This window comes from Emiliania huxleyi, assembly GCF_000372725.1.
Source record: "Emiliania huxleyi CCMP1516 unplaced genomic scaffold EMIHUscaffold_5, whole genome shotgun sequence".
NCBI lineage: Eukaryota > Haptophyta > Isochrysidales > Noelaerhabdaceae > Emiliania > Emiliania huxleyi.
Genome location: NW_005198244.1, coordinates 1,863,113 through 1,886,476, shown reverse-complemented (window position 1 = coordinate 1,886,476; position 23,364 = coordinate 1,863,113). Strand labels below are relative to the sequence as shown.

At 65.7% G+C, this 23,364-nt stretch overlaps 6 protein-coding genes across 6 annotated transcripts; 3 read left to right on the top strand and 3 right to left on the bottom strand.

Annotated features, from left to right (window-relative positions):
- Nucleotides 1–1,765: 1,765 nt before the first annotated feature.
- On the bottom strand, nucleotides 1,766–3,599 carry EMIHUDRAFT_432752 (hypothetical protein). Its single transcript, XM_005767296.1, has 4 exons — nucleotides 2,824–3,599; nucleotides 2,583–2,656; nucleotides 2,431–2,465; nucleotides 1,766–2,209 (listed from the first exon to the last, which is right to left on the bottom strand). Exons 1-4 carry the CDS (start codon nucleotides 3,577–3,579, stop codon nucleotides 2,181–2,183), a joined length of 894 nt encoding a protein of 297 aa, XP_005767353.1. The 5' UTR covers nucleotides 3,580–3,599; the 3' UTR covers nucleotides 1,766–2,180.
- Nucleotides 3,600–5,385: 1,786 nt separating this feature from the next.
- EMIHUDRAFT_61837 (hypothetical protein) lies at nucleotides 5,386–6,360 on the top strand (the record flags this gene model as incomplete). The annotated part of the gene is made up of 1 exon (XM_005767295.1): nucleotides 5,386–6,360. The coding sequence occupies one exon, from the start codon at nucleotides 5,386–5,388 to the stop codon at nucleotides 6,358–6,360; it is 975 nt and encodes a 324-aa protein (XP_005767352.1).
- Nucleotides 6,361–7,711: 1,351 nt separating this feature from the next.
- EMIHUDRAFT_426069 (hypothetical protein) lies at nucleotides 7,712–8,865 on the bottom strand. The gene is made up of 2 exons (XM_005767294.1): nucleotides 8,318–8,865; nucleotides 7,712–8,131 (listed from the first exon to the last, which is right to left on the bottom strand). The coding sequence occupies exons 1-2, from the start codon at nucleotides 8,783–8,785 to the stop codon at nucleotides 7,781–7,783; spliced, it is 819 nt and encodes a 272-aa protein (XP_005767351.1). The 5' UTR covers nucleotides 8,786–8,865; the 3' UTR covers nucleotides 7,712–7,780.
- A 1,367-nt stretch (nucleotides 8,866–10,232) lies between these two features.
- EMIHUDRAFT_461666 (hypothetical protein) lies at nucleotides 10,233–10,757 on the top strand (the record flags this gene model as incomplete). The annotated part of the gene is made up of 1 exon (XM_005767293.1): nucleotides 10,233–10,757. One exon carries the CDS (start codon nucleotides 10,233–10,235, stop codon nucleotides 10,623–10,625), a length of 393 nt encoding a protein of 130 aa, XP_005767350.1. The 3' UTR covers nucleotides 10,626–10,757.
- A 943-nt stretch (nucleotides 10,758–11,700) lies between these two features.
- EMIHUDRAFT_461665 (hypothetical protein) lies at nucleotides 11,701–15,576 on the top strand. Its single transcript, XM_005767292.1, has 6 exons — nucleotides 11,701–12,410; nucleotides 12,464–12,678; nucleotides 12,759–12,931; nucleotides 13,001–13,043; nucleotides 13,186–14,381; nucleotides 14,450–15,576. Exons 1-6 carry the CDS (start codon nucleotides 11,761–11,763, stop codon nucleotides 15,497–15,499), a joined length of 3,327 nt encoding a protein of 1,108 aa, XP_005767349.1. The 5' UTR covers nucleotides 11,701–11,760; the 3' UTR covers nucleotides 15,500–15,576.
- Nucleotides 15,577–18,964: 3,388 nt separating this feature from the next.
- On the bottom strand, nucleotides 18,965–20,311 carry EMIHUDRAFT_426064 (hypothetical protein). Its single transcript, XM_005767291.1, has 5 exons — nucleotides 20,035–20,311; nucleotides 19,879–19,916; nucleotides 19,727–19,804; nucleotides 19,471–19,611; nucleotides 18,965–19,394 (listed from the first exon to the last, which is right to left on the bottom strand). The coding sequence occupies exons 1-5, from the start codon at nucleotides 20,252–20,254 to the stop codon at nucleotides 19,149–19,151; spliced, it is 723 nt and encodes a 240-aa protein (XP_005767348.1). The 5' UTR covers nucleotides 20,255–20,311; the 3' UTR covers nucleotides 18,965–19,148.
- Nucleotides 20,312–23,364: the final 3,053 nt, after the last annotated feature.

Below are 23,364 nucleotides of genomic sequence, written 5' to 3'. Positions count from 1 at the left end.
CGCGGCCTCGCCGGCCGTGTGCTTCCAGCGGCAGGTTGGTACTCCACCGCCGGCGGCGGGAACCGGTATTTTTTTGACTGAGACTTCGCTACCCTGGGAGACTCAGTGGTTTTGTGCGGTTCCATCGCATGAGGGAATAGCATGCAGGTGCTCAGCGTCCGCGCAAAAGTGCGAAAAATCTGTCGCGAGCCCGCTTTCTTTACCCACCCAGCCACCCTCCCACACCAAATCGCCATCTTACCTAACCTAAAGCCATCTTGCGGGATGATGGAGACTGGCTTGCATTGAGCTTCACTTCCGCCCTTCGATTCCGCCCTCGATTCCGGCGGATTTGGGAACTTTGATTTCGTCTCCGTAAAAGCTGCTCGTGCGTCCCCTCGACACACGAGGCTTCGCCATGTCAAAGCGGTCGGCGTCGAGGTGCCCCAGCGCAAGCACGAGCAGACCGATCCTGATCATTGGCGTCACGACCTCCGACCGCGCGAACGAGGTCGCCTACTTTGATCGGACCTGGGCGGCGTCCGTCCCCGCCCGCGCCGTCGCCGACACAGTCTGGTACACTGACAGTTGGCGCACTCCAACGCCGCGCTGTGCTCACATCTTGCCAAAAGCGACTGACGTGCTGACGAGGCGCGTGCAGATCCTCGACGACGTGTACGCCCGCTACCGCCACCACCTTTGGTACGTGGTGGTCGAAGACGACGTGTACGTGTACCCTACGCGGCTCGCTGAGGAGCACCCTAGATGTGCCAGGACTTGTCACCACCTCTGCAGACAGTATCAACGTCGTCCTCCCAGACACAGTCGCAGACGCGGTAGGAAAGGCGGCCTCCACCAAACTGTCCCTTCGGCGCTTGCAGGAGCTACACAAGCTGAACGCGACCGCCTCACTGCTGGTGGGGCACGTGCACTTTGCGCCGCGCGGCTTTGGCCAATTTTTGAACGGCGGCAGCGGCGCAATCTACACCCGCCCCGCCCTTAGCGCCCTTGTCGAGGCTGGCCCCCCGAGATGCTCCGACACATAGCCCGTTTGTTCACAAAGGCGCATTCTACTTTCTACGACCCGTCAGTACACCGCCTGCCCCCGATTCTTCATTTCCTTAGGACTCCCGCGCCGGTCGCTGCCCCCGCATCTTCTACAGCCACTTTGGGAAGGCGGCAACGTGGACAGAGGGGAACCGGCACGGGAACGTGGACCTCGTCCTCTCAAAGTGCTCCACTCTGCCGAAGCGGGCGCGCCTCGTCCCGCTCTGCGGCTTCTACAACGTCCCTCCACGGTTTCTCAGCAAGCGGCCTGGGCGGTTCGGCCACAATGTCAGCACGGCTCTCGGGCCCGGCTCCCCCACCAGTTTTCTCGACGGTTGCACCTCCGCCGGGGCAGAGTGCGCCCCAATCACATTCAACGGGGTCAAGTCGCTCAGGCATGCGATGGAGCTGCACCAAAGCTCGATGCGCCCCTGCCTCCAGCACAGCCCATAATTCGTCCTTCAGAATACGACGAGCTTGTGGGGCTGCCACAGCGGAGAGCCCAACGAGCCGACGGCCTTGTCCGAATGAGTAGCGCCCCCCCCGACGCCAGACACCCGCGCACCCACACGGCACGGTGCGTACCCCGTTTGCCGTTTTACACCACAGTACGCAGTGAGTTCTGACCAACCCAGTTCCACCAGCTCCCAGGTTCAGCTCGCTACCGCGTACAGGGCTGGAGGGCTGTGTACTACACAGGCTGTAGAGTGTAGACTGTAGTCGCCGCGCGCATTCACAATCACATGTTTAAGTTCCCGCTTCGCAAAAAAGTATATACACCAGCGGTCTCTGTCTCTCGATCCTACGATCTCTCGCTCTCCGACTCTCGACTTCGGACTTGTCCCGCGCTGCCCTCTCGCTGCGGGAGGGTTAACCGTCTGGGGGAAGGGGGGGGGGCTCGGGACGAGAACGGCAAGCTGCTCGGCACGGCGTTCGAGGGCGACGGGGGCGGCGCTAGGCAAAACGGGTCCGGCACCAAGTGCAACTGGGGAGGGGGCATCTGGGGTCCGCCTCACAGAGGGGAGAGGGGCGCACGCACAAGGTGTACAGGCAGAGCCTTGCCCGCCGCCGCCGCGCGCGCGAGACGGAGCCGCTCGCGCTGCAGCAGGACAGCGGCGTGGGTTGTGGCGCGGCTGGCGCTCCTCCCCCGCAGCTCAGGCGAAGCAGAGCCGACTGTGGATTCCTGGGAGGGGGGGGGTGGGGTGTTGGTGATGGGCGGTGGAGGGCACGGGCGGGTTGCAGCGACGGGAGGGTGGTGCGGGGAAAGGAGCAGTCAGGGGGGGGCAGCCGCGAGGGGCGCGGTGGGGCGGGGCGGGGCATGAGAGTAGCATAGGGGGCGAGAGGCGAGAGGGGAGGCGGGAGGCGGGAGGGGAGGAAGAGGCAGGGCGGGGGGAGGGGACACACCGCCGGGTCCGCTCGAGAAGCGGCGCGCGAGGAAGCTGAGGGCGAGACAGGGGGAGGGTGAGATGGGGTGGAGAGGGGGGTCGTGCGGAGAGGGGAGGGGAGGGGAGGGGAAGAGCCAGCGTAGGGCCGCGGCGGGCAGGGCAGAGAGCAGCCTGCTCCCGCCGGCCGACGTGGACTCTGTCAGCACGGAGACGCGTCGGCCGATTGCGATGCCGAGGAGGAGGACCTGAGGCCGCGCGGGGGCGGATCGAGTCGTGGCATGCGCGCGGAGCGAGGCTGCGCCGCGCGGGCGAGAGGGCGCCGCGCCGCGACGCAAGCGGTGGCGGGATCGGGCGACTTCACGGAGGTGGCAGCGGCTGGTGTCTGGGCGAGGCGCGGCGTGTGTGCACGCACCGCTGTGTGGCTGGCGAGCAGCGCCGCGACGACGACGAGCGGCTTGCTCCACGTCCCCTTCCAAGCGGAGGACTTTGCGCGGACGGACCACTCGAGGGGCGGCGGCGGCGCGCACGCGCCGCCGTCACGCGCGCCTGCGCCGCACGCGCCCGGTGGCGGCGCGGGCGGCGGCTTGGGGCAAGCATACTCGTCGGCGCCGCAGCCGCGCGGCAGCCGCGGCGAGAGCGGCGGCGTGGCGGCGAGCAGCAGCGAGTCGGGGGGCGCCGCCTCCCCGTCCTCGTCCCGCGAGTCTGGGCTCATGCCGTGCGAGAGCGGCAGCGGCCAAGCCGCCGCGAGAATCTCGCTCAGCGCTTGCGCGGAGAGGACCTCGTCCTCGTCCGAGCCGAGCCCGAGCAGCGGGCTGAGCGGAAGCGGCGTGACGGATGCGCTCGTCTCGCCGCCCAGCCCGTACGCGGAGGCAGCGCCGCTCGAGGCGATCCCACTGTCGACTCTGTCGGCTTCGCTCTCACCTTCGCTGTCTCCCGCCGCCCAGCTCTGAGCCAGCGAGTTGCTCGAGGGCGCGAGCGAGGGGCGTGGCGAGTGGGAGGGCGAGTCGTCCACAAGAATCCACGAGTGCGCCTCTGGATTGAAGACCAACCCGCTGGATTGCACTCGCTCACACGCCGGCGGCTCGGGCGGGGAGACTGTGCACGAGGGCGGCTCGGGCGGGGAGTAGCCACACTCGCACGCGGGTGGCGGCTCGTGGTGTGTTTCCATACGTCACCGGCCAAAGCAAGGTGCCGGCAGAAGCTTGAGGCGGTTTGGGGCAAATGAGCAGTGTTTCTTTTTTCGAGGTGGAGGTGCGCCGCCCTCCGCGCCTCCCCGCGCCTCCCCGCTCACGCGCCGCATACACCCCTCACGAAGAGAATAAATAAATAAACAAAACGGACACACCAAACGAGGGGTGGGAGAAGGACAGGGTTTGGCCTGTACCAGGTTTTCCGGCAAACAAAAAGGAAAACAGAGGGTCCCCAGCACTTTGCGTTTCCGGAAATTTCCAGGGAAAACAGAGGGTGTTTGGTGCTCCATTCTGGAAACTCGCGAGTTTCCCTGAGTCTGAGAGCTGGTCTGGGGCAAAATCTGAGGCAAAATTGAGGAATCGACAAAATACCCAGGCGGTCGCAGGGTACATGTAATTTCCAGGTCTACACGCAACACGGGTTCTCCGCAAAATTCCCGGCATTTTGACGATTTGGCCTAAAATTTGGCTGATTTTGGGCCCAAACCAGCCTCAGACTCGGCTCTCAGAGCCCAAAATTTGACGATTTCCACGGAGAGTTCCCGGGAAAATAGAGAGGAGAAGAGAGGGTGCTGTAGAGAAAAAAGGAGGAAAACAGACGGGGTGCGAGAGGAAAACCTGGTACAGCCTAAGACAGGGTCCCCACCTGCACGAGCAGGATCTTGGAAGGACGACCAGGGACACAGGGGAACGGGAGCGGGGAGCGCATCGCGACACGGAGGGGGGCTGGGCAGGGTTCACCCACACGACAGGGTCCCAGGAATTCCCCTCTCGTATATGACAGGTAGGTTGCACCCGGCGGCACCGGGGGCAGGCGCGGGCCTCCTACTGGTTGCGCTCTCCTAGTTCTCCTGCTCCTGACAATCGAGAACTGCTACGCGCTCGCGGAGCTCGCCCTGAATGTGCCTCCTCCGTCTCCACCACCGCTGCCCTCGCCACCGCCCTCGCCACCGCCGCCCTCGCCGCCTCCGCCGTCGCCACCTCCGCCGTCGCCGCCGCCGCCCTCGCCACCTCCGCCCTCGCCACCACCGCCGTCACCACCGCCGCCCTCGCCACCGCCGCCGTCGCCACCTCCACCGTCGCCGCCTCCGCCGTCGCCGCCGCCGCCCTCGCCGCCTCCGCCGTCGCCGCCTCCGCCGTCGCCGCCGCCGCCGTCGCCACCTCCGCCCTCGCCGCCCTCTGGTGCTCTTGCTCCCTACCGGAGACTTACATCGGATGACGCCGACGGCCCCTACCCCCCTCCACCATCCCCTCCGCCGCCCTCCCCTCCGCCGCCCTCCCCTCCGCCGCCCTCCCCTCCGCCGCCGAGCCCGCCTCCGCCCTCACCGCCGCCACCCAGCCCGCCCCCGCCCTCGCCCCCGCCGCCCTCGCCCCCGCCGCCCTCGACATCGGATGACGCCGACGGCCCCTACCCCCCTCCACCATCCCCTCCGCCACCCTCCCCTCCGCCGCCCTCCCCTCCGCCGCCCTCCCCTCCGCCGCCCTCCCCTCCGCCGCCCTCCCCTCCGCCGCCCTCCCCTCCGCCGCCGAGCCCGCCTCCGCCCTCACCGCCGCCGCCCAGCCCGCCCCCGCCGTCGCCGCCGCCGCCCTCGCCCCCGCCGCCCTCGGAGCTGCCAGGCTTGAAGTCGATTGGTAGCGCGGCCTTCAGGCGTTGCAAGGGGCTCACCGACGTGGTGCTGCCTGCTTCCGTTGTCGACATCGGGGAGCAGGCCTTTGCCTGGAGCTGGCGGCTCTCCTCCATCAACGTGCCGAGCGGCGTCGCAAGCCTCGGTCAAGGCGCGTTTATGTTCTGCTCCTCTCTGTCCAACGTGAGCTTGGGTAAGGGCACGTACGCGATTCCAGACGACGCCTTCTCGAGCTGCCGCTCTCTCCCGACCATCACCATCCCTGAAGGCGTGACGAGCATTGGCAGCAGCGCCTTTAGCGGCTGCTCCTCGCTCACCTCGGCCACGCTGCCGACCGGCCTGGAGAGCATCGGTGGCTCCGCATTCCATGGCTGTGGCGATCTCGCCAGCATCGCCATTCCCGATGGCACGACCAGCATTGGCAGCAATGCTTTTAAGGAATGCTCGTCGCTCTCGGCGGTAAGCCTCCCGGCCAGCCTCGAGAGCGTCGGAAGCGGTGCCTTTCAGAGTTGCACCGCACTTGCGAGCATCGCCCTCCCCGGCAATGTGACGAGCATCGGCACGAGCGCCTTCGAGCACTGCTCTTCCCTCGCGGTTGTCACGCTGCCGGATAGCCTCGTAAGCGTTGGTTGGTACGCCTTCCGCTACTGCGGCGCTCTCTCGAGCATCGCCGTCCCTGATGGCGTCACAGACCTCGGCGACTACGCCTTCTACAACTGCTATTCCCTCGCGTCGGTCTACCTCTCGGCCAGCCTCGTCAACGTTGGGCACTACGCCTTCTACCGGTGCTATTCTCTCTCGAGCATCGTCGTCCCGGATAACGTGACTAGCATCGGCAACAACGCGTTTGAGTACTGCTCCTCGCTCGGCAGCGTCACCCTCTCGGCCGGCCTCACGAGCATCGGCGTCAGAGCTTTCAGGAGCTGCTCCGCGCTCTCAAGCATCGCCATACCCGACGGCGTCACCAGCCTCGGCGACTACACCTTCGAGTACTGTACATCGCTCTCGACGGCCGTCCTCTCGGCCAGCCTCGTGAGCATTGGAACCGGCACTTTCATTCGGTGCTACGATCTCGAGAGCATCATCATCCCCGATAGCGTGGTCAGCATCGGCGCCTACGCCGTTCCTCGGTGAGGGGTTCCGCTCCTTTGTTGGCGCGGCCAAGCTCGTCTTCGCGTGGCTCTTCGCGCTGGCGGTGATGGGTGTCAACCTTTACTTCCTGATGGCCTTTGGCTACAGTTTTGGGGAGGAGAAGATGCGCATCTTCATCCGCGACTTCTTCCTCGGGCTTGGCAGCGACATGCTTGTCGTCGAGCCGCTCATCGTGCTCTCGCTGGTGATGCTGCCCTTCATCTTCGACAACGCCTTCTGCGCCAACTTGCGCGAGGCGGCGCGCGAGCTTGGACTGCTCTGATACTGATCGGAATCCTCTCTGTGTGGGACGTTTATCATTACAGGTCAGGTACGCATCTCGCATGCGATCGATTCATGTCGTGACTCAGTTTGCGGTCTCCCCGCCACCCCGGGGTGAGCTGTGAGCGCGGTGTGCCCGTGCTGGCGGTGCAACACAGATAGGACTCCGCACGACCGCAGAGATGCCAGAGTCACGAGACTCTCTCCACTCTCGCGCCACATGTGTGTGTGTCCTCTTCGACGCGTCTTGAGTGTCATGTGTGTGTGTGTGTGTGTGTGTGTGTGTGTGTGTGTGTGTGTGTGTGTGTGTGATAACGCAAGTTTGACCGCCGTACGTGGGTGTCAGAGAGTACAACATGACACAAGGTAGCTACTCTCGACCATGCCTGGCAGACCCACATGCCTGACAAAACAGAAGACCTTACCGAACACACAGAAGTGCCCGCGCGGCAAGCGGGGCGGAGCTGGCGGGTGGAGCGCCACAATAGCTGGCGGCGCCGCTTGGCGAGCTTGAAGCGCCGGGCGACCAAGAAGAGAGCGAGCGCCTGCCGACACCGGGACGTGTCAAAGAAGCGCCCCTCAGGGGCCCTTAATGTCGCCGCGAAGCGGGGGTGCCAAAAGGGCGACGACTCCCGCCGCCGGGAGGACGGTGGTGAGGAGCACTCTGCGCAAGTGCTCGTCCTCTTCCTCGGTACCCGCCCGTGCAGACGCACACGCGCCTGGGGGGGGGGGGGGGGGGGGGGGGGGGCAACCGGATGACACTGTGTGGACGTGCCCCAGTGAGGATGCGCCGCGCCTCCCATATTATCGCACTGGCCGTGGCCCGAGCACTGGATCTCCTACACAGCGAGAGTCCGTCCATCCGAGACGGTTCCGAGAAAGCGACGAACTCGATATATGCCCGCCCGTCCTCGATGTACCGAATGCCCGCCCGCTCCGTGTCGCCCCGAGCGCCGCACCCCCCCCGAAGAGGCGGCAGCGGCGCTGCGCCCATGGCGGCGAACCGGCGTCGGGAAGGCGAGCACGGCGTTGGCGGTGGCGCGTGCCTCGGGAGGCCACACGACCCTCTCCGGGTCGCCGCTGTGCGTTGTTCACGTAAAACAGCAGCAAACACGCTACGAAACACGCAGAGGCGAGACAACTACGGTTTTTGCTCGACTTTTTGCAGCGCCTCGGTCGCGATGGCAAAGAGGCGCGGCCACAGCTTGCCCGTCACCAGCAGCCGGCCGGTCGGCTCGTCGTACGCCAGCCCGTTGAGCACCGCCTCCTGCTGCAGCGCGGGCGTCCGGCCGAGGCTGCGCCGCTCCTCGGCCGTCAGCAGCCCGCGCAGGTCGACAAAGCAGCGCACGGCGCCGCTGCGCGGCTCGATGACGGCGAGCCGATCCTCGTGCCACAAGTTGGCCCAGACCTCGCCCCGCACCCACTGCAGCTCGTTCAGGTTGGGCAGCGGCCGCCCCGCCGCGTGCACCGCGATGCGCCGCTTGACGCGAAACTACAAACACAAACGTGAAACTAGGGGACGTGGCGCGGGCGCGTCATCGACGTGCCACGCCGGGGGTGGGCGTGGCGTGGGCGCGGCGCGGCGCCGGGCACGGTGGTTGGCGAGCGGTAGATGAGGCGCCGAGGAGTGAGCGGCGGGCGTGGGAGGCGGTGGTGCGAGGCTGTGGAGGTTCCGCGCCGAGTGCGCGTCGAGCTCGTGCAAGATGTCCGAGCCGTCCGAGACGAAGAGGCTGCCCGCGCCGTCGCCCGTGATGCCCCACCCTTCAGAGATGCCCGACGGGAGCGCCACCGTGTCGCGTAGCTTCAGCGTCCGCGCGTCGCGTACGAGCAGCAGGCCCTCGCGCCACAGCAGCTGGATGCAGCGGCCGGCCTGCACGGTGACGCCCTCGCCGAACCAGGCGCCGGGCAGGCGCTCGCAGTGGAGCAGCCGACCGCTCTCGACGTCCACCCGCCGCACGGTCGACTCGCCGTACAGGCCGGTGCTCTCGATGAGCGTGCCGTCCTCCTCGAGGTGCAGGCCCTGCGTGAAGGCGTCCGCGTCGTGCGGGTAGGACTCGAGCACACGGGCCGGGTACACGTGGACGGGGCTCGATGGTGGGCGGATGGTGAGGGCGAGAAGGAGCGGCAGGAGGTGGAGGGAGGGCATTTGCCTTGTCTTCGAGTGCCCCGTAGCCGCTGAACCGAGCGAAAGCGGGCCAGGCAGCGGGCTGCGAGCTCTGAGCGAGAGTCACCACGGGGGGGCTCCCCGAAGCTGGGAAAAAGACCACGGGAAGCGGGAAGCGGCGTGGCGTGGAGCGGTTGAGCATCCCTCCGGGGGCCCCTCTGCGCCGGGGAGGCGTTGTTGGAGGCTAGGACGCAAGCGTCCGTCGCCCTTTTCAAACTCGGGGCCCACTCCGCTACGCTCCGACCCGAATTCGGAGAGAGATTTTTAGCAATACCAAACATTTGACAACACAAACAAAAAAAACATTTGTCGGAGGGCCTAAAAGTTTAAGGTGTTGCTGCGCAAAAGGGGTCGGACACAGGGCGCAGCTCATGCTAAGAGCCAGAAGGGGAGCTATAGAGAGAACGACTCCCTGTCCCGTTATAGTCTGAGGGAGGGTGTAGAGGATGTAGAGTGTAGAGCGCTGTAGAGCTGTAGAGCTCTACATCCGCCGCGTGACGAGGCGGGTGCGTTGTAGAGAGAGCGATGTAGAGGCGCTCTACAACGTGAAATCTCTACAACAAACAGCAAACTCTACATCATAAGCTGCGAACGAGGCACGGTCGCTCTCCGACATGAGGCGCGTTGCACTTGCCAGTGCTGCCCTGGCCTTCTGTCTGCCCGCCCAATGGGTGGGAGGTGCCTCTGCTGCTGTGGCATGCCTCACGGCTGCGACTGGCCGGCGCCTCGGCGCGTCAGCTCGGCTCGGCGTAGCGATAGTGGCCAGCGCAACTCGCCTGGACTCAACACTCAGCCAGGAGCTCCCGCACGCGCTGGCGCGAGGCATGGCGCATGCAACGCGTCTGAATGCTCGCCTCGCCTCGCGCAAATGCGACCGTCCTCGCAGCCGACAGTCCACCGCCTGCTAAAGAAGCACAGCGAGGAATGCGGCACCTTTTCTCGAGCTGAGACGAGCAAAAGCGGCAGCTCGAGCGACACGAATGGTTGGGGAGTGGAGAACTCAGCAGGGAGAACTCTCCGGCAAGAAGAAACACTCGCGCTTGCCGCCGCCGCCGCGCCCACACTTGCCAGCAGACCGCCCAGAACTATGGCGCCTGTAGCCTCCTTCCTCTCCTCCATGACGGACGCTGACCGCGCGACGCTTGCTCGGGCGGGCGCCCTCTGCCGGCTGGCTTTGGAGTCCTCCGGCGGCCGCGTGCCTGCGGCGACGGCTCTTGTCTTGCAAGATGCACCTGACCGGCGGCCCTTGAGCAGCACCTCCAGGCCGTCCGGCAGCGGCGCTGCGAGCTCCTCCCGACCAACCGTCAGCGGTCGCTCCAGGCTCTCCCCGGCGGAGCGGCGCGCCGCCCTCGTCCGCATCTCTGAGCGCATCCGCCGCGAGGCTCGCGCCTCACAGCTCGCTCGCGAGCTTCGCGCCGACCCGGAGAGGATGGAGGCGCTGCGTAGGATGCCCGAGGTGCAGGCTCTGCTGAGCATGCCTGCGCTCGCGGGCGTCGAGCAGCGCCCGGCGGAGCTGGAGCGGCTGCTGCAACGAGTTCTGGTCGACCCCGAGCTGCAGCGCGCGGTCGGCGAGCGGCGCGTGACTGGCGCGATGCTCGAGGCGGCGCTGCGCGAGGGCCCTCTCGAGCGCAGCAGGGCGGGCGCCGCCGCGGCCGCCACTGCAGCCGCGATGGAGGCGCAGCTCGACGGCGAGGCCGATGGTGAGGCCGTGGGACGGCTTGAGGGACTCGGCTTCACGCACGCCCAGGCGCTCGAGGCGTACCTGGCGTGCGGCAAGGACGAGGCCGTGGCCGCCAACCTGCTGTTTGAGGGTGGGTCCTAGCGGGCGGGGGTGGTCGTAGGAGATAGATCGCAATGTATTGTTTGGTGTATTGTTGTGTCCAGTAGGTGCCGCAGCAGGCCAGATTAGGTCTAAGAAGAGGCGCGCGGGGTTTCTGACCGCGCAAGATATAAAGGCTGGCTAAGGGCTCTGCCCGCAAGGCGCCCGCGTCGCAGACGCGGTACCATTGACAAATCTGCAATATACCCCCACACGAACAAATAGCAAAATCCGAATACCGTGCAGCAGAAACGCAAACCCCATGTGATCTGGGCCGTGCAAGCCTTCAGCTGGTGCCAAGACATTCCGGTAAAATTGAAGCCAAGAACGTCCGCCAAATCCGTGCTAGGGAAAGCTGATCGAGCCCAGCGTGCCCGCGGCCGCCTCCCGCGCAGCACCGCCGCTGGGGACGACACGCTGCGGAATCGGATCGCCCATGCACGGGCAAAGAAGGACGCTGCAGAAGCGGTTGGAGAGGCAGCCGGCGTCTGCAGGGTGCGCCTCCCCTCACTGCTGGCCTGGCTGCGCACCGCCCCACAAAGCACCCCCTCGAGCATCTCTACAAGTACAAGTACAAGGGCGACCTTCTCCAAGTCGTCAACACGCCCGGCGGCTCCGGCAAGACTTTAGCCTTGGCCACCCTCCTTGCGGAGCAGGAGGAGATCCGCTCTCGGTCGGCAACGTGGCAGCTAGTCGAGAGACTCGGTAAACTTGTGACCCCCTGAGTGAGGACAGGAGAGAGAGAGCTTTTGTGGTGTTGGTGTACGCAATAACGGGACAGGGTAGTCGTTCTCTCTATAGCTCCCCTTCTTTCTAGCTCTGAGCATGAGCTGCGCCCTGTGTCCGACCCCTTTTGCGCAGCAACACCTTAAACTTTTAGGCCCTCCGAATTCGGGTCGGAGCGTAGCGGAGTGGGCCCCGAGTTTGAAAAGGGCGACGGACGCTTGCGTCCTAGCCTCCAACAACGCCTCCCCGGCGCAGAGGGGCCACCGGAGGGATGCTCAACCGCTCCACGCCACGCCGCTTGCGGCGGTCCTATTCCCAGCTCCGCTGACGTTCGTCGTTTTGTTGGGATGTGTCCAAGCGACTCGCTCGCAACGGCGCCGGCTCGACGACTCGACGACGCCGCAGCGGCGCAATGATCGACCCTCTCCTCGACGCTCGACGCGGCAGCCCTCGCCGCGGGCTCCTCCTTTCCTGCCTAGTCCTCTGGCTCGGCTACAGCTTCTCCACCTCGGACGAGTGGCGTGCCACAGCGTGGGCGGCGCTCTGCACGGCTGCCCTGCTCGCGCTCTGCGTGCCGTCGCTCTGGGCCACGTTCGCGCTGCTCCACCAATACATCGCGACGCTCTCCCTCCGGCCCAACGCCCGGCTCGTAGACTGGACGTACCTGGCGCTCCTCCAGGGGCTGCTGGCGGCGGCGGCAGCTTGGGTGTGCGGCGCGTGCTGCGCGTGGACGCTCCCGGGCGCATGGCCGCTCTTCGGCGCCGCCCTTGAGGGCATCCCTCCGCCCAATGTGACGCTGCCCGTCGTCGGGTGGGCGGAGGTGCCGCTGGTGCCGCCAGACGGCGTCCGCCTCCCGGCGTGGGTGCCTGCCGCCAACGTCACGCTGCCCGCGAGCGTGAGCTGGACGCACGGCGAGCTGCACCTGCGGTGGTGGTCGGCGGGCGCGGCGATCGGCGCGCTCGCGGGCGGCCTCTTCCTGGCGCAGCGGCTGGTCGCGTTCGTCGCCATGGGATGTGGCGGTGGCCCTGCGATCTGGCGCCGCCACCCGCCTCGCCAGGGCGGGTGCCGCCCGACCAGCCTCGAGGCGAGCGCGGCTGCTCTGCTCCCTCGCGTAGGCGCCACACCCGCCGCGTCGGCGCGGAGGAGTTCGACTTGCTGGCCGAGTACGTGGCAAGCCAGTGCGGCGCGCAGGCGGACCGCTACTCGTTCGGCATGTCGCTGCACGCCGCGTGGCGCGTCGCCAGCCCGGAGCTCGAGGCTGCGTTTGGGCGCATGGCGGCGGCGCGAGAGGCCGACGGCAAGCCGACGCGCCGCGAGCTGCTCTTCCACGGTGCCGCCCGCCGAGGGGGTGCGGGGGAAGGCGGGCATGCCGACGGCGCGTCCGTGACGTGTCACGACACCGCCTCACAGGCACTCCGATAGAGAACGCGCATGCGATCGTCGCCGAGGGGTTCCGGCTGCCGCCGCACGGAGGCATGTTTGGGCGCGGCGTCTACTTTGCGGACTGCCCGCTCAAGTCGCTGCGGTACGCGGGCGGCCTCGGCGGCTGGCTGCGCGGAAGGCGGCACATGCTGGTCTGCGAGGTCGAGCGCAGCGCCCGTCAACACTACTAACACTCAGTCACGAATTAACCAATCGATCTCGCCTGCGAGGTCGAGCTCGGCGCACCGCTCCACACCCGCCGCGCCCGCACCGGTCCGCGACACTTCCGAGACGCTGCCCACCTCCCTCGCCCGCCGCGCGCCTTCCGAGACGCGCGCCTTCCACACCCGCGGCCTAGCCGCCCAGCAGCGCACACCTCTTAGAGCCCCACGACGCGCCCGCGACTCGTCCGCAGACCTCCACGGCACCTCCACGGCACCTCCACGACACCTCCACATCACGATGACACCTCCACGACGCGCCCCACGACGCGCCCGCGACTCGTCCGCAGACCTCGACCCAGAGAAGGACCTCGAGGCGAAGGGGTTCGACTCGGTCGCCGCGTCGGCGTCGGCGGGCGGGCTGCGCGCGCCCGAGTTCGTGCTGTACCGCACCGAGCGCGTCGTGCCGCGCTACGTGCTCGCGGTGGCGCAGTGCGGCAGGGGAGAGCCGGCCGAGCTCCGGCCCGCACTACGAGCGCGGCCGCCGGGGGAGTGGCTCGCCGCCCTCCGCGCCGCCGCCGCCGCCGCTCCTTCCGAGGTCGCGGCCGAGGCGAGGCCGGGCGGCAAGGGCGGCGCGGCGCCCGGCACGGGGCAGGGCGTTGCGGCGGCGCGGTCGGCGCCTTCGCCCGGCGGGGTCGGCGCGCCGCTCTCGGCGGAGGAGCGCGCGCTGCTCGCGGAGCTTGTCGCGGGCGGCACGCGGGTGGCGCGGCGCGAGACTGGCGGCTGGAGCTCGTGGGGCGGGTCGGACCTCTCTGGCGAGAGGCTGGTGGTTGACGCTGAGCGGGCGGCTCTCGTGTTTGAGCACCTCGGCGACGAGGAGGAGGGCGGAGGCGGCAGCGGAGGCGGCGGAGGTAGCGGCCAGGATGGCGACGACAGCGGAGGCGGCGCCTTTCTCGCGGCCGTCGGCCTGGAGTCCGTCTCGTCGATCTCGCCCGCTCCGGCGGCGTCCCCTCCCGGCCTGCTGGTGGAGGTGCGCGGGTCCGGGTGGGTATGGTCTCGGCCAGGGACGGTCTCGCTCACGCTGCTGCCCGACTCGACCGGGGGCGACGGCGGCGGCGGCGGCGGCGGAGCCACCCTCGAGGCGCGCCGCGACAGGCTGCTCGCGCTGCTGCGGGGCCTCGCCTCGCGCGTGCCTCCGCGGCTGCGGGAGGCGGCCCCCCGCCGCGGCGGCGCTTGGTTGGCCGACGAGTCGAGCTACCGAGCGGAGCGCGCCTCGCTGTCACCTGCGGAGGTGCGTGCGCTGCTCGGCCAGCCGGAGCCGCCCACTTCCCTCTGCGACTGCTTTGGCGCCGAGCGGGGTGCGTCGGCGAGAGTGGTGGCGTCGTCGCTTTGCGACTGCGCAGAGGCGCGCGCCTCCTGCTCCTCCTTCCTCAGCGGCCCCCCGATCGAGGTCCGTCGTCGAGCGAGGTCGCGCCTCTGGAGGAGCCCTGCTTGAGCCGTGTCTCAACTGCATTGTAGGTCGTCCTCAAGCTAGCTTGCGTCCCGCTCGCCTTCCCGCTCGCCCTCGCGCTGCTGCTGCTCTGGCGCGTCCTGCCCGCGGCGGCGCGGCTGGCCGGATCGGTGCTGCTCGCCGCCTGCCGCGCGGTGCACGCCGGCTGGGTCGCCGCCGTCGAGTGGGTCGCCACCCACTGCAAGCGCTGCGTCTACGCGCTGGTCGACCATTGCTGCTTCCCTCTCTCGCGTGCCGTCCGCGTCGCCACCGCCCCGCTCGTCGCCGCCGCCGCCGCCGCCCTCCGCCTCGCCTCGCCCGCGGCGCGCGCGCTCCGCGACGGCACCGCGGCGCGGCGTGCACGCGAGCCGAGATCGCCCAAACTTGCCCAAGATCACCCCGAGGTCGTTTGGGAGCAGGCGCTCGGCGTGCACGCGAGCCACGCCGTGTGCGTCGGCGCCCGCGGCGCTTGCCGCGGCGCCGTGGCGCTCGACGCGCTGGTTACCGAGGCCGTCTGGCTCCCCCTCGAGGCTTGCGCGCGGCTCGCGTCGCATTTGCTCGGAGGGTGCGCGGCGGCGACGCAGCGCGCGTTCGCCTCTGCGGGCGACGCGCTGCTACGGCTCGTCGCGGCTTGCTGCCGTTTGCTCGGAGGCGCCTTTTCCGCGTTTTGCTCCGCGCTGAGCATGATTTTCGACGCGGCGGCGCCGCTCGTCTCCGCCTTTGTAAGCGCGGTCTCCTTTCTCATGCGCCACGTCGCCGCGGCGCTCTCGCCGGTCGTGACACTCGTGCAGGCGGCCCTCTCCGCCGCCCTCTCCGCAGCGCTGGTGGCGCTCGCGGCGGCGGCGGCGGTGGCGACGTGGGTGTTCGACTCGTTGCTGGCGCCTACGTTTGCGGCCGTGGCGGGAGCGGTTACCGCCGTTGGCACGGCGGTGGCGGGCGCGGTGGGCGCGGTGGGGGCGGCGGCGGGGGCGGTGGCGCTCGTGCTCGGGGAGGCGGTGGGCTCTCTGCTCAGTTGCCTCGGCCTCGGCGGGCGGACGCGGACAGCGGGGGTAGGGCGGTATCAGCGGCAGGCGGGGTGAGCGATCTCTGGTCGACATCTGTCTCTCATGTGGTGCGGATTGAGTGGTTTTTAGTATACAAACGAAGAGTGTCCCAAGGCTGAGTTGAACACCCGGCCGTGTTGAACACGCATGGACGCAACAGCTAACACGCTCATACGAAGACACACATGACCCCCCTGCACCGCACGTACCACCCTTCGTACACAGTACCGTACTCCTCTGACACCTGAGTACACTATCTCTCCGGAGGTTCAGCGGATCTCCTGTCCTCGCGCCGGGCCCATAACACCCATAGCAACACACCCATAACATGTTATGGGCTGCTATGAGAGAGCCGTCCGCGTCCCGGGTCCACGCACCACGGTGTTATGGCCCGAGAGGCGAGAGGCCACGCCGAACTGCTCGCCGCTGGAATTTTCGCTTCGCGCGCTGCCGCGCGCGAGGTTCGGCATCGATCCCCAAATGTTTTCTCTTTTGCCCTGAGCCAGCGAGTTGTACGTGTGCTCGTCCTCCGTCGACACAGACCGGCACATAGTTGAAGCCGGGAATTCTCTTGAAGTCGGAGACGCGCAGGTCAAATGACGAGGGCTTCTGGCTCTTGAATCTTCATCCGGTAGGCCATGGTTGGCTGAATGGCTGGTAGCATCTCTGGGGGGGTCCATGACCCCCCCCCCCCCAATGTGGTGAAGCCTCTGGGGGGGTTCGGACCCCGGCGCGGGGCGGGCGCTCCAAAAGAAGAATTTTATTGAACAAACACCGGGATTCGCGCGGCGGGGCCCCTCCCTTGAAAAAATCCGTGGGACAGAAGGAGCAGGCGGACATCGCCTCCAGGGAGGGGGGCGTGCTTCTGCTCACACCACATGCTAGGGGGGGGGTCCGACCCCCCCCAGAGGCTTCACCACATGCTAGGGGGGGGGTCCCGCCCCCCCCAGCGCCTTCACCACATGCTGGGGGGGGGTCACCGCCGAGGACCCCCCCAGAGACTCGTGGTCAGGCCCTCCGGGCCCTTGATTTTACGCCTCATTTCGCAGCATTTTCGAGGGGGAAATCATCCTTTGGAGCTACATGAGCCTTGAGACTGGTCAGATTCTCCAAGATATTGGACTTTCAGCCACGATTTCACAACTTTGGGGGCAAAATCGGCTCTCTGGCGGCTATTCCTAGCCCACGAACTGCTGGGGGGTGCCCACCACATGCTAGGGGGGGGGTCCGACCCCCCCCAGAGGCTTCACCACATGCTAGGGGGGGGGTCCCGACCCCCCCAGCGCCTTCACCACATGCTAGGGGGGGGGGTGGAGCGTGAGCAGAAGCACGCCCCCCTCCCTGGAAGCGATGTCCGCCTGCTCAAAGGTCAAATTCGGTTTTGGCCGAGTCATAACAGCTGTTATGAGGTTGTTATGCTGGCTGTCATAACAACCAGTGGGAGGTGTTATGAGTGCTATGAGGTGTTATGAGGTGTTATGAGGTGTTATGGAATTCGTGTTATGGTAGGGTGGGCATAACAGCCATAACAGCGATGGAGGTGTTATGAGGTGTTATGAGGTGTTATGAGGTGTTATGAGCAGCCAGCCATAACAGCCATAACACCTGTTATGGCCGCTCCCATAACCTTGTCTGGGGTCAATCTCTTGCCCGCAACCCGATCCCGATCAATCCGGGATCCGGCCCGCTGGGTGCGCTTCTTAGCTCCCCGGCCCTGTGGGTGTGCGGTTGATAACTGCACTCCAAGTGGAGAAGCGGGTGCTCCTCGCACACACCACACAGTCGCAGCTCGCACTCTCCACTCCCCGCGCGAGAGTCCTCGTGGACCTCGCACCTCGCTCCTCGGGCTCTCGCCTCTCGGCCTTCTTTCTGAGCCCTGGCTGTCAGGCTGTCAGGTGCTGTCAGGTGATCTGTCGGGCTGTCAGGCAGCTGTCAGGCATTGTTAGGTGCCTCTGTCCACTATCAAACTATTAGCCTAATAACGACCTAATAGCATATACCTAATAACGCGAGAAGCTAATAACAAGCTAATTATTAGGCTTATAACAGCGCTTATTAGGTGCGTATTAGGTGCTTATTAGGCTAATAACGCGAGTCAAGCTAATAACAAGCTAATTATCTCGCGTTATTAGCATTAGGTATATGCTAATAATAGGTCGTTATTAGGCTAATAGTGTGATAGTGTCAGACCAGCTGTCAGGTGCTGTCAGTGCTGTCGGGTGCTGTCGGGTGCGTGTCTGACAGTCGAGGTGCTCTGTAGCTGTCGGATGCTGTCGGAGCTGTCGGGTGTTGCTGCCAGACTCTGTTGGAGCTGTCAGAGCTGTCAGGCTGCTGCTGCTGTCAGACGTATGGCCGGTGCTGTCAGGTGCTGTCAGGTGGTGCTGTCGGGGTGCTGTCAGGCTCTGACACACACCAGCCACACTTGTGACACTATCAAGAGGAGACCAGCAGGACTCTACGACACATACTCTAGTCTCTACTCTGCCTCCGGTCCCACCATCTTTTTCATGGTGGACGTCACCATCTTCTTGTCTGCCGCACACTGAGAGAATAGCAGAGAGGCAGGCTGGAGTGCTTCTTCAGGTACACCTTGCTGATGATCTGGTAGTTGCTCCCCATCGTTGTCGCTCGTCAGCTTGTAGTACTTGCACGCTCTGTTCTGGTAGCGCGGACCGACTGCGGGGGTCCCGTCACCCTTCACCTCACGGTGTACCACCGGAGGATAAAGAGGCCCTTGGGGTCATTGATGAAGACCCCGTTGCTGCGCTGACTCATGGAGAGCTGGCGCAGGTACTCTGCGCTGGAGCTGCCAGTGGCGCGGCGCGCGTGCCGTCTACCGTGCCGTCGGCAACGGCCACCTGCTCAATGTTGCCGATGGCAAAGACCTTGGAGCTGGCGGCGCAGGCGCAGGCGGCGGCGGCGGCACAGACGGCGGCGGCCACCCCCACCCAGACGCCGTAGGCATATGACTGTAGGGCCCCAGAAGGCTAGCTGGTAGCTTCATTTGTAGTAGCACAGCCGCCGGTGCTAGAGAGGGGTCCGCAGAGGTGGGGCGGGAGGGTTGAGAGAGACACCCATGACCATCCCCCCATGACTACATACATGGACATGGACATGGACATGGACATGGACCACACTCACATGTACACGTCTTTGCATGTAATTTTGTTATACCCTCATGGGGCACAAGAAAGAGGCTCTACGGGGTCTGTGTACGGTCTGTGCTGCTGTCGGGCTGTCAGCGCTGCTGGGTCAGCGAGGCCACTGTGTGCTGTCAGGCTCTGTCAGACAGCTGTCACGTGTCAGGCTGTCACGTTGGGCCTGACAGCGACGGGACCCCTCGACTGTCAAACTCTGCTGTCAGGCTGTCAGATACGTGCTGTCAGACTGTCGGAGAAAGTGCTGTCAGCGCTGTCAGGCTTTCGGGCACTGACCCACTGTCAGGCGCTGTCCCGGGGTTTGCTGTCACGTCGGTGTCAGACCAGGGCTCAGCCTTCTTTTGAGATCGAATACCATTTGATGCAGGGTGCCTCCGACGACTACCAACTCCAACGTCTCACGCCGCTCTCTTGCGACACCGACAAGCCGCGCCTGCACCCACCATCTCGGGGGGTGCAGTCGATTCGGGGGGGGCGAGGGGGGGGAGCACGAAAACTGGACAGGGCCGAAAGAGCCCGCACACGCGTCAGGAGTCCCAGTCGCTGACCGGCTCGTTTTTCAGCCGCTTGGGCCACTCCTCTCGCGCGGTGTTTTGGAGCGCCTGCTCCTCGACCTTGGCTATTTTGAAGCCAAACACGCGCGGCACGTACCTCTGCGTCGGCGGCGGGGGCCGGACCTCGCGGAAGGTCTGCAGGAACAGGTGCGGGTATGTCGACCCGAAGAAGGCGCCGTCGATGTAGTTGCCGCCCGGCACGTTGTGATCGTACAGCTCCTGCGAGGGGGCGCGGGCGGCGGTGAGGCGGCGGCGCCGTCGGGCGCGCGGCGGGCGCAGCGGCGGCACGTGTCACCTGGCAGCGCGGGCAGAAGAGCTTGAGCGGGTTCTCGTTGGACGTCGAGTGCGTGTCGCTCAGCCCGACCGGCAGCACCACCTGCTTGTCGCACAGCGTCCGCGGGCAGGCGCCAAACTCGTGCGCCTTGTACTTTGCTTTCTGCGGCGAGGCAAGGCCGGGGCGGTGGGGGAGAGGGGCGCGCGCGCCGTGTTGGCGGGGAGCGGGAGAGCAAGCGCGGAGGGCCGGGCGGGGCGCGTGGCCGGCGCACGCGCACCATGTCGCTCAGCCCCTGCGCCGTCAAGATATAGCGCGCGTGGATCAGCCCGTATAGTATGCGCGCCGTGTCAAGCACCTGCGGGAGGGGGAGAGGCGGGCGGTGAGACAAAGCTGCCGCCGACGACCACGCGACCGGCGGCTCGCTCGCGCCTTGTGCACCCTCTGCGTTGGGTCCGCCAGCTGCTTCTCTGCGCGGGAGGGCGCGGTGGGGTCAGGAGGGCGATTTTGCTGCTTCTCTGCGGTGTGTGCAGATGCGGCGGTGTCAGGAGGGCTATTGCGCGGCGCGCGCGCGTGTCGAGCCCGCACCTGTAGGCGCGTAGCCCAGGATCATCGTCATCGCCTCCCCATACAACGGACCGACCAGCTCTTTGAGCCCATAGAGGTTGAAGCGGTCTTGTACGAAGGAGGGGTCCACCTCGCAGAAGAACTCGTGGTTCCGCAGCATGCAAAACCAGGACACCCAGGTGGGCTCGTCGAGCGAGCTGCCTTCCTCGGAGGAGGAGAGCGCGCCCTCCGCCGCCTGCATCAGACAGGAAGAGGCTTGCCGGGAGACCTCGGCGCGCTGTGGGTGGCGAGCGTCTGGCCCAGGAGGAAAGAAGAAATGGAGCTAAGCGCCCCTGTGTGGTGGGGCGTGCCGTCCTCCCATCCCTCCTTTGGGTTCTACGTTTTCTTTCTTTCGTTCTTCCCTGATCCCTCGCCCGCTCCTGTATTTCTTTTCTTCTCCGTCACGTGATTTTTCTTTCTTTCCCACGTTCGTTCCACAGCTGTGAAGCCCAAATCACTGTGAGGGTCGTGATTTCTTGTTGGTTTTCAAAAATCTCCCTCAGCTGTGTGTGCCCGCGAGACTGCCTGTCCCAGGAGAGAAGAAATAGGGGCGAGCTGCGGGGACCCGACTCTGTCACCTTCTCTGCCATCCCTGATCCGTCCGTTAGTTTGGCGCGGTCCGCCGTTTTCTTTCTTTCTTTCGACCTCCGTGGCGGGACTTTTCTTTCTTTCTTTCCGCACGACACTGGGCACCTGTCTATGCTAGTGCCAGGGTGCGCGCTCCAGTAGGCCTGTCGAGGCCTGTCGAGGCCTGTCGAGGCCTGTGTCGAGGCTGATACCATGCTTGCCGGTGTCGAGGTGTCGAGGAGTGGTGTCGAGGGTGTCGAGGGTGTCGAGCGGGTCGAGCGGGTGTCGAGTTGCGTGGTCGGTGGCGCAAGGTGTCGAGCGGTGTCGAGCGTCTGTGTGGCTAGCACGGCATGAAACCATCCTTGCCTCTCCCCAGCTCTCCCCACAGCACACTGCTCCACAGTAGAACACATGAGGCTTGCGTCCAAGAGGGGACCGGTTGGAACGCGCAGGCTGCGCGCAGGCTTTGTGGGGGCCTGACGTGGGGGCCTAGGCATCCAGCCTGTTGTTCGCAGCGATCTGCATGGCAGCAAAGCTGCCATCAGCAGGGGCAGCCGCGGCAGCCGTCGCCGCTTCGGCGGGCGCGGCGGCGGCGGGCCCGTCGGCGGCAGCGGGCTCGGCCACGGCGGGCTCGGCGGCGGCGGCGGCGGGCGCGGCGGCGGCGGGCGCGGCGGCGGGCGCGGCGCGCGCCGGTGGCGGGCGGGCGGCGGGCGCGGCGGCGGCCGGGGGCGTGGCGGCGTCGCCTCTGAGGAGACGATAGATCAGACAGTCATTGATGCACAGGAATGGATGCTGCTGATGCTGATGCGGTTATCAGCGCGCGCTCATGCGTACCGACGCGCGTCGGTGGTCACGACCATGCCGAGCTGGGAGATGACCGAGCAGCTGTGCTGGAGGAGGTGAGCAACCTGCTCCGTGACTTCAACCAGAGCATTCAGGAGGAGGCAAAGGATCGCAAGTACAGATTCCACCGCACGTCAAGCGGTTGATCTAGGGCCACAGTCGTGGGCTTGATTCTGTCGACGAAGACCTTGACTTTATCACTGACGACGACGACATTGCTGTGCTTTCACTCTCCAGAGTGGATCAAAGGTGTGGGCACTTGGCAACGTGGAGGCTGTTGCAGTTGCCCGGGGCAATGTAGGTGAGAAGAGGGCTGTGGGCAGATGATCTGGCTCCTATCTTGCTTCGTTGGACGCCGACGAGCGGCCCTTGAAGGGGGTACACGTAGATGACCCGAAGGCCATGTTCCTGTTGCGCTGGTACCAGGAGGTTGATGCAAACGGTACCGTCTTCAAGGATAAAAATGTCAGCAGTTCACCTACGGGTATGTTCGTAAGAGCTACATACATAAAAAAATGGTACAGAGACGTACCTTAAGGTACCAGAACAAAGGCTGCAAGGGCTACTATCTGGGACTGCCATTGGATAATGGCAGCTATGCCTTTGAGTGGACCAGCATGCACCAGGTGATGACCGCAGTTCACCTTAAGCCTCACTCAGGTGTGCGGTGCCGGTGGCTGCTGCATTCTAGTGAGTTGGGAGGGAGAGGGGAGAGCTAGAGAGGGAGGGAGGGGAGGGGGGGAGGGGAGGGGAGTTATGTTATAAAGTTTTGCAGTCAGATAAGCAAGAAGAGAGCCGCTGGCAGGCCGCCAGCTGGATATGAGCGGTGTCAAGCGGTGTCGAGTGGTTCGAGCGGTGTCGAGCGGTGTCGAGCGGTGTCGAGGGGGTGTCGAGGGGTGTCGAGGGGTGTCGAGGGGTGTCGAGGGGTCGAGTTTGGCACCTTGACACCGGCGAGCATGGCAACAGCCTAGATGGTGTCGAGGGGTGTCGAGGGGTGTCGAGGGTGTCGAGTTGGCCTGGAGTTGGCAGGGGGTGTCGAGGTGTCGAGTTGGTGTCGAGGTTTGGTGTCGAGGTGTCGAGGCCAGGGCTCAGGCCAGTCCCGAGGCGAGACGGCGGCCGAGGAAGCATAAGAGGGGAAGGTGGGCCCCGCAGCCACTGCCTGACCCCACAACGGAAAGCGAACAGGGCCGAGGCCGCGAGGGGGAGGAGGGGCTCCCCCAGAACGGAGGTGAGGAGTCTGCGCGGAGGGGTCTCGGGTGAAGATGTCGGGTGCGAGTGTGAGTCGTGTTCGTGTCTGGTGTTCATTACAGTAGCTCCGAGTAGAATAGGGGCGTTCCGCCGCTAGGGGGGAAACCCACAAAGCGCAGACCAACCCTCGGAGAACCGTGTTTACTTTATGGCCCCTTCCCTGCGAACGCGCATCCCCCAAGGGTCAAGGCTTTTTTGCCCGCAGCTCCCGATACCGAGCATCCGGCCCGCTGGGTGCGCTTCATAGCTCCTCGGCCCGGCGGATGTGAGGTTGATGACTGCACTCCAAGTGCTCCAACCCTCCAAGTGCTCCGAGCCGTGCCCCAGACCCCAGTGTCGTGCGAGAGCCAAGACTAGCGTCGTAAAAGTATTCTCTCCAGAAAAGTGCGTGCGCGCAGCCCCCGCGGCCGGTACGGGGGGGGGGGGGGGGGGAGGACGCGTTCGACATACGACGACGGAAAGGGGGAAAAGAGATAGCAATATCGGGTATCAGAAAAAAATTGTCTCACGAAACAGTCAGTGACTCACGTACCGCCCCCCACCGGCGTGTTACACACGCCCTCCAAATTCAAAGTTCAAAGTAAAAGACCGCACGGGCGGGGGGACCTGCTCCTTTTTGCCCTGAGAGGTGCCCGTTTTATTTATTCCCCCCCT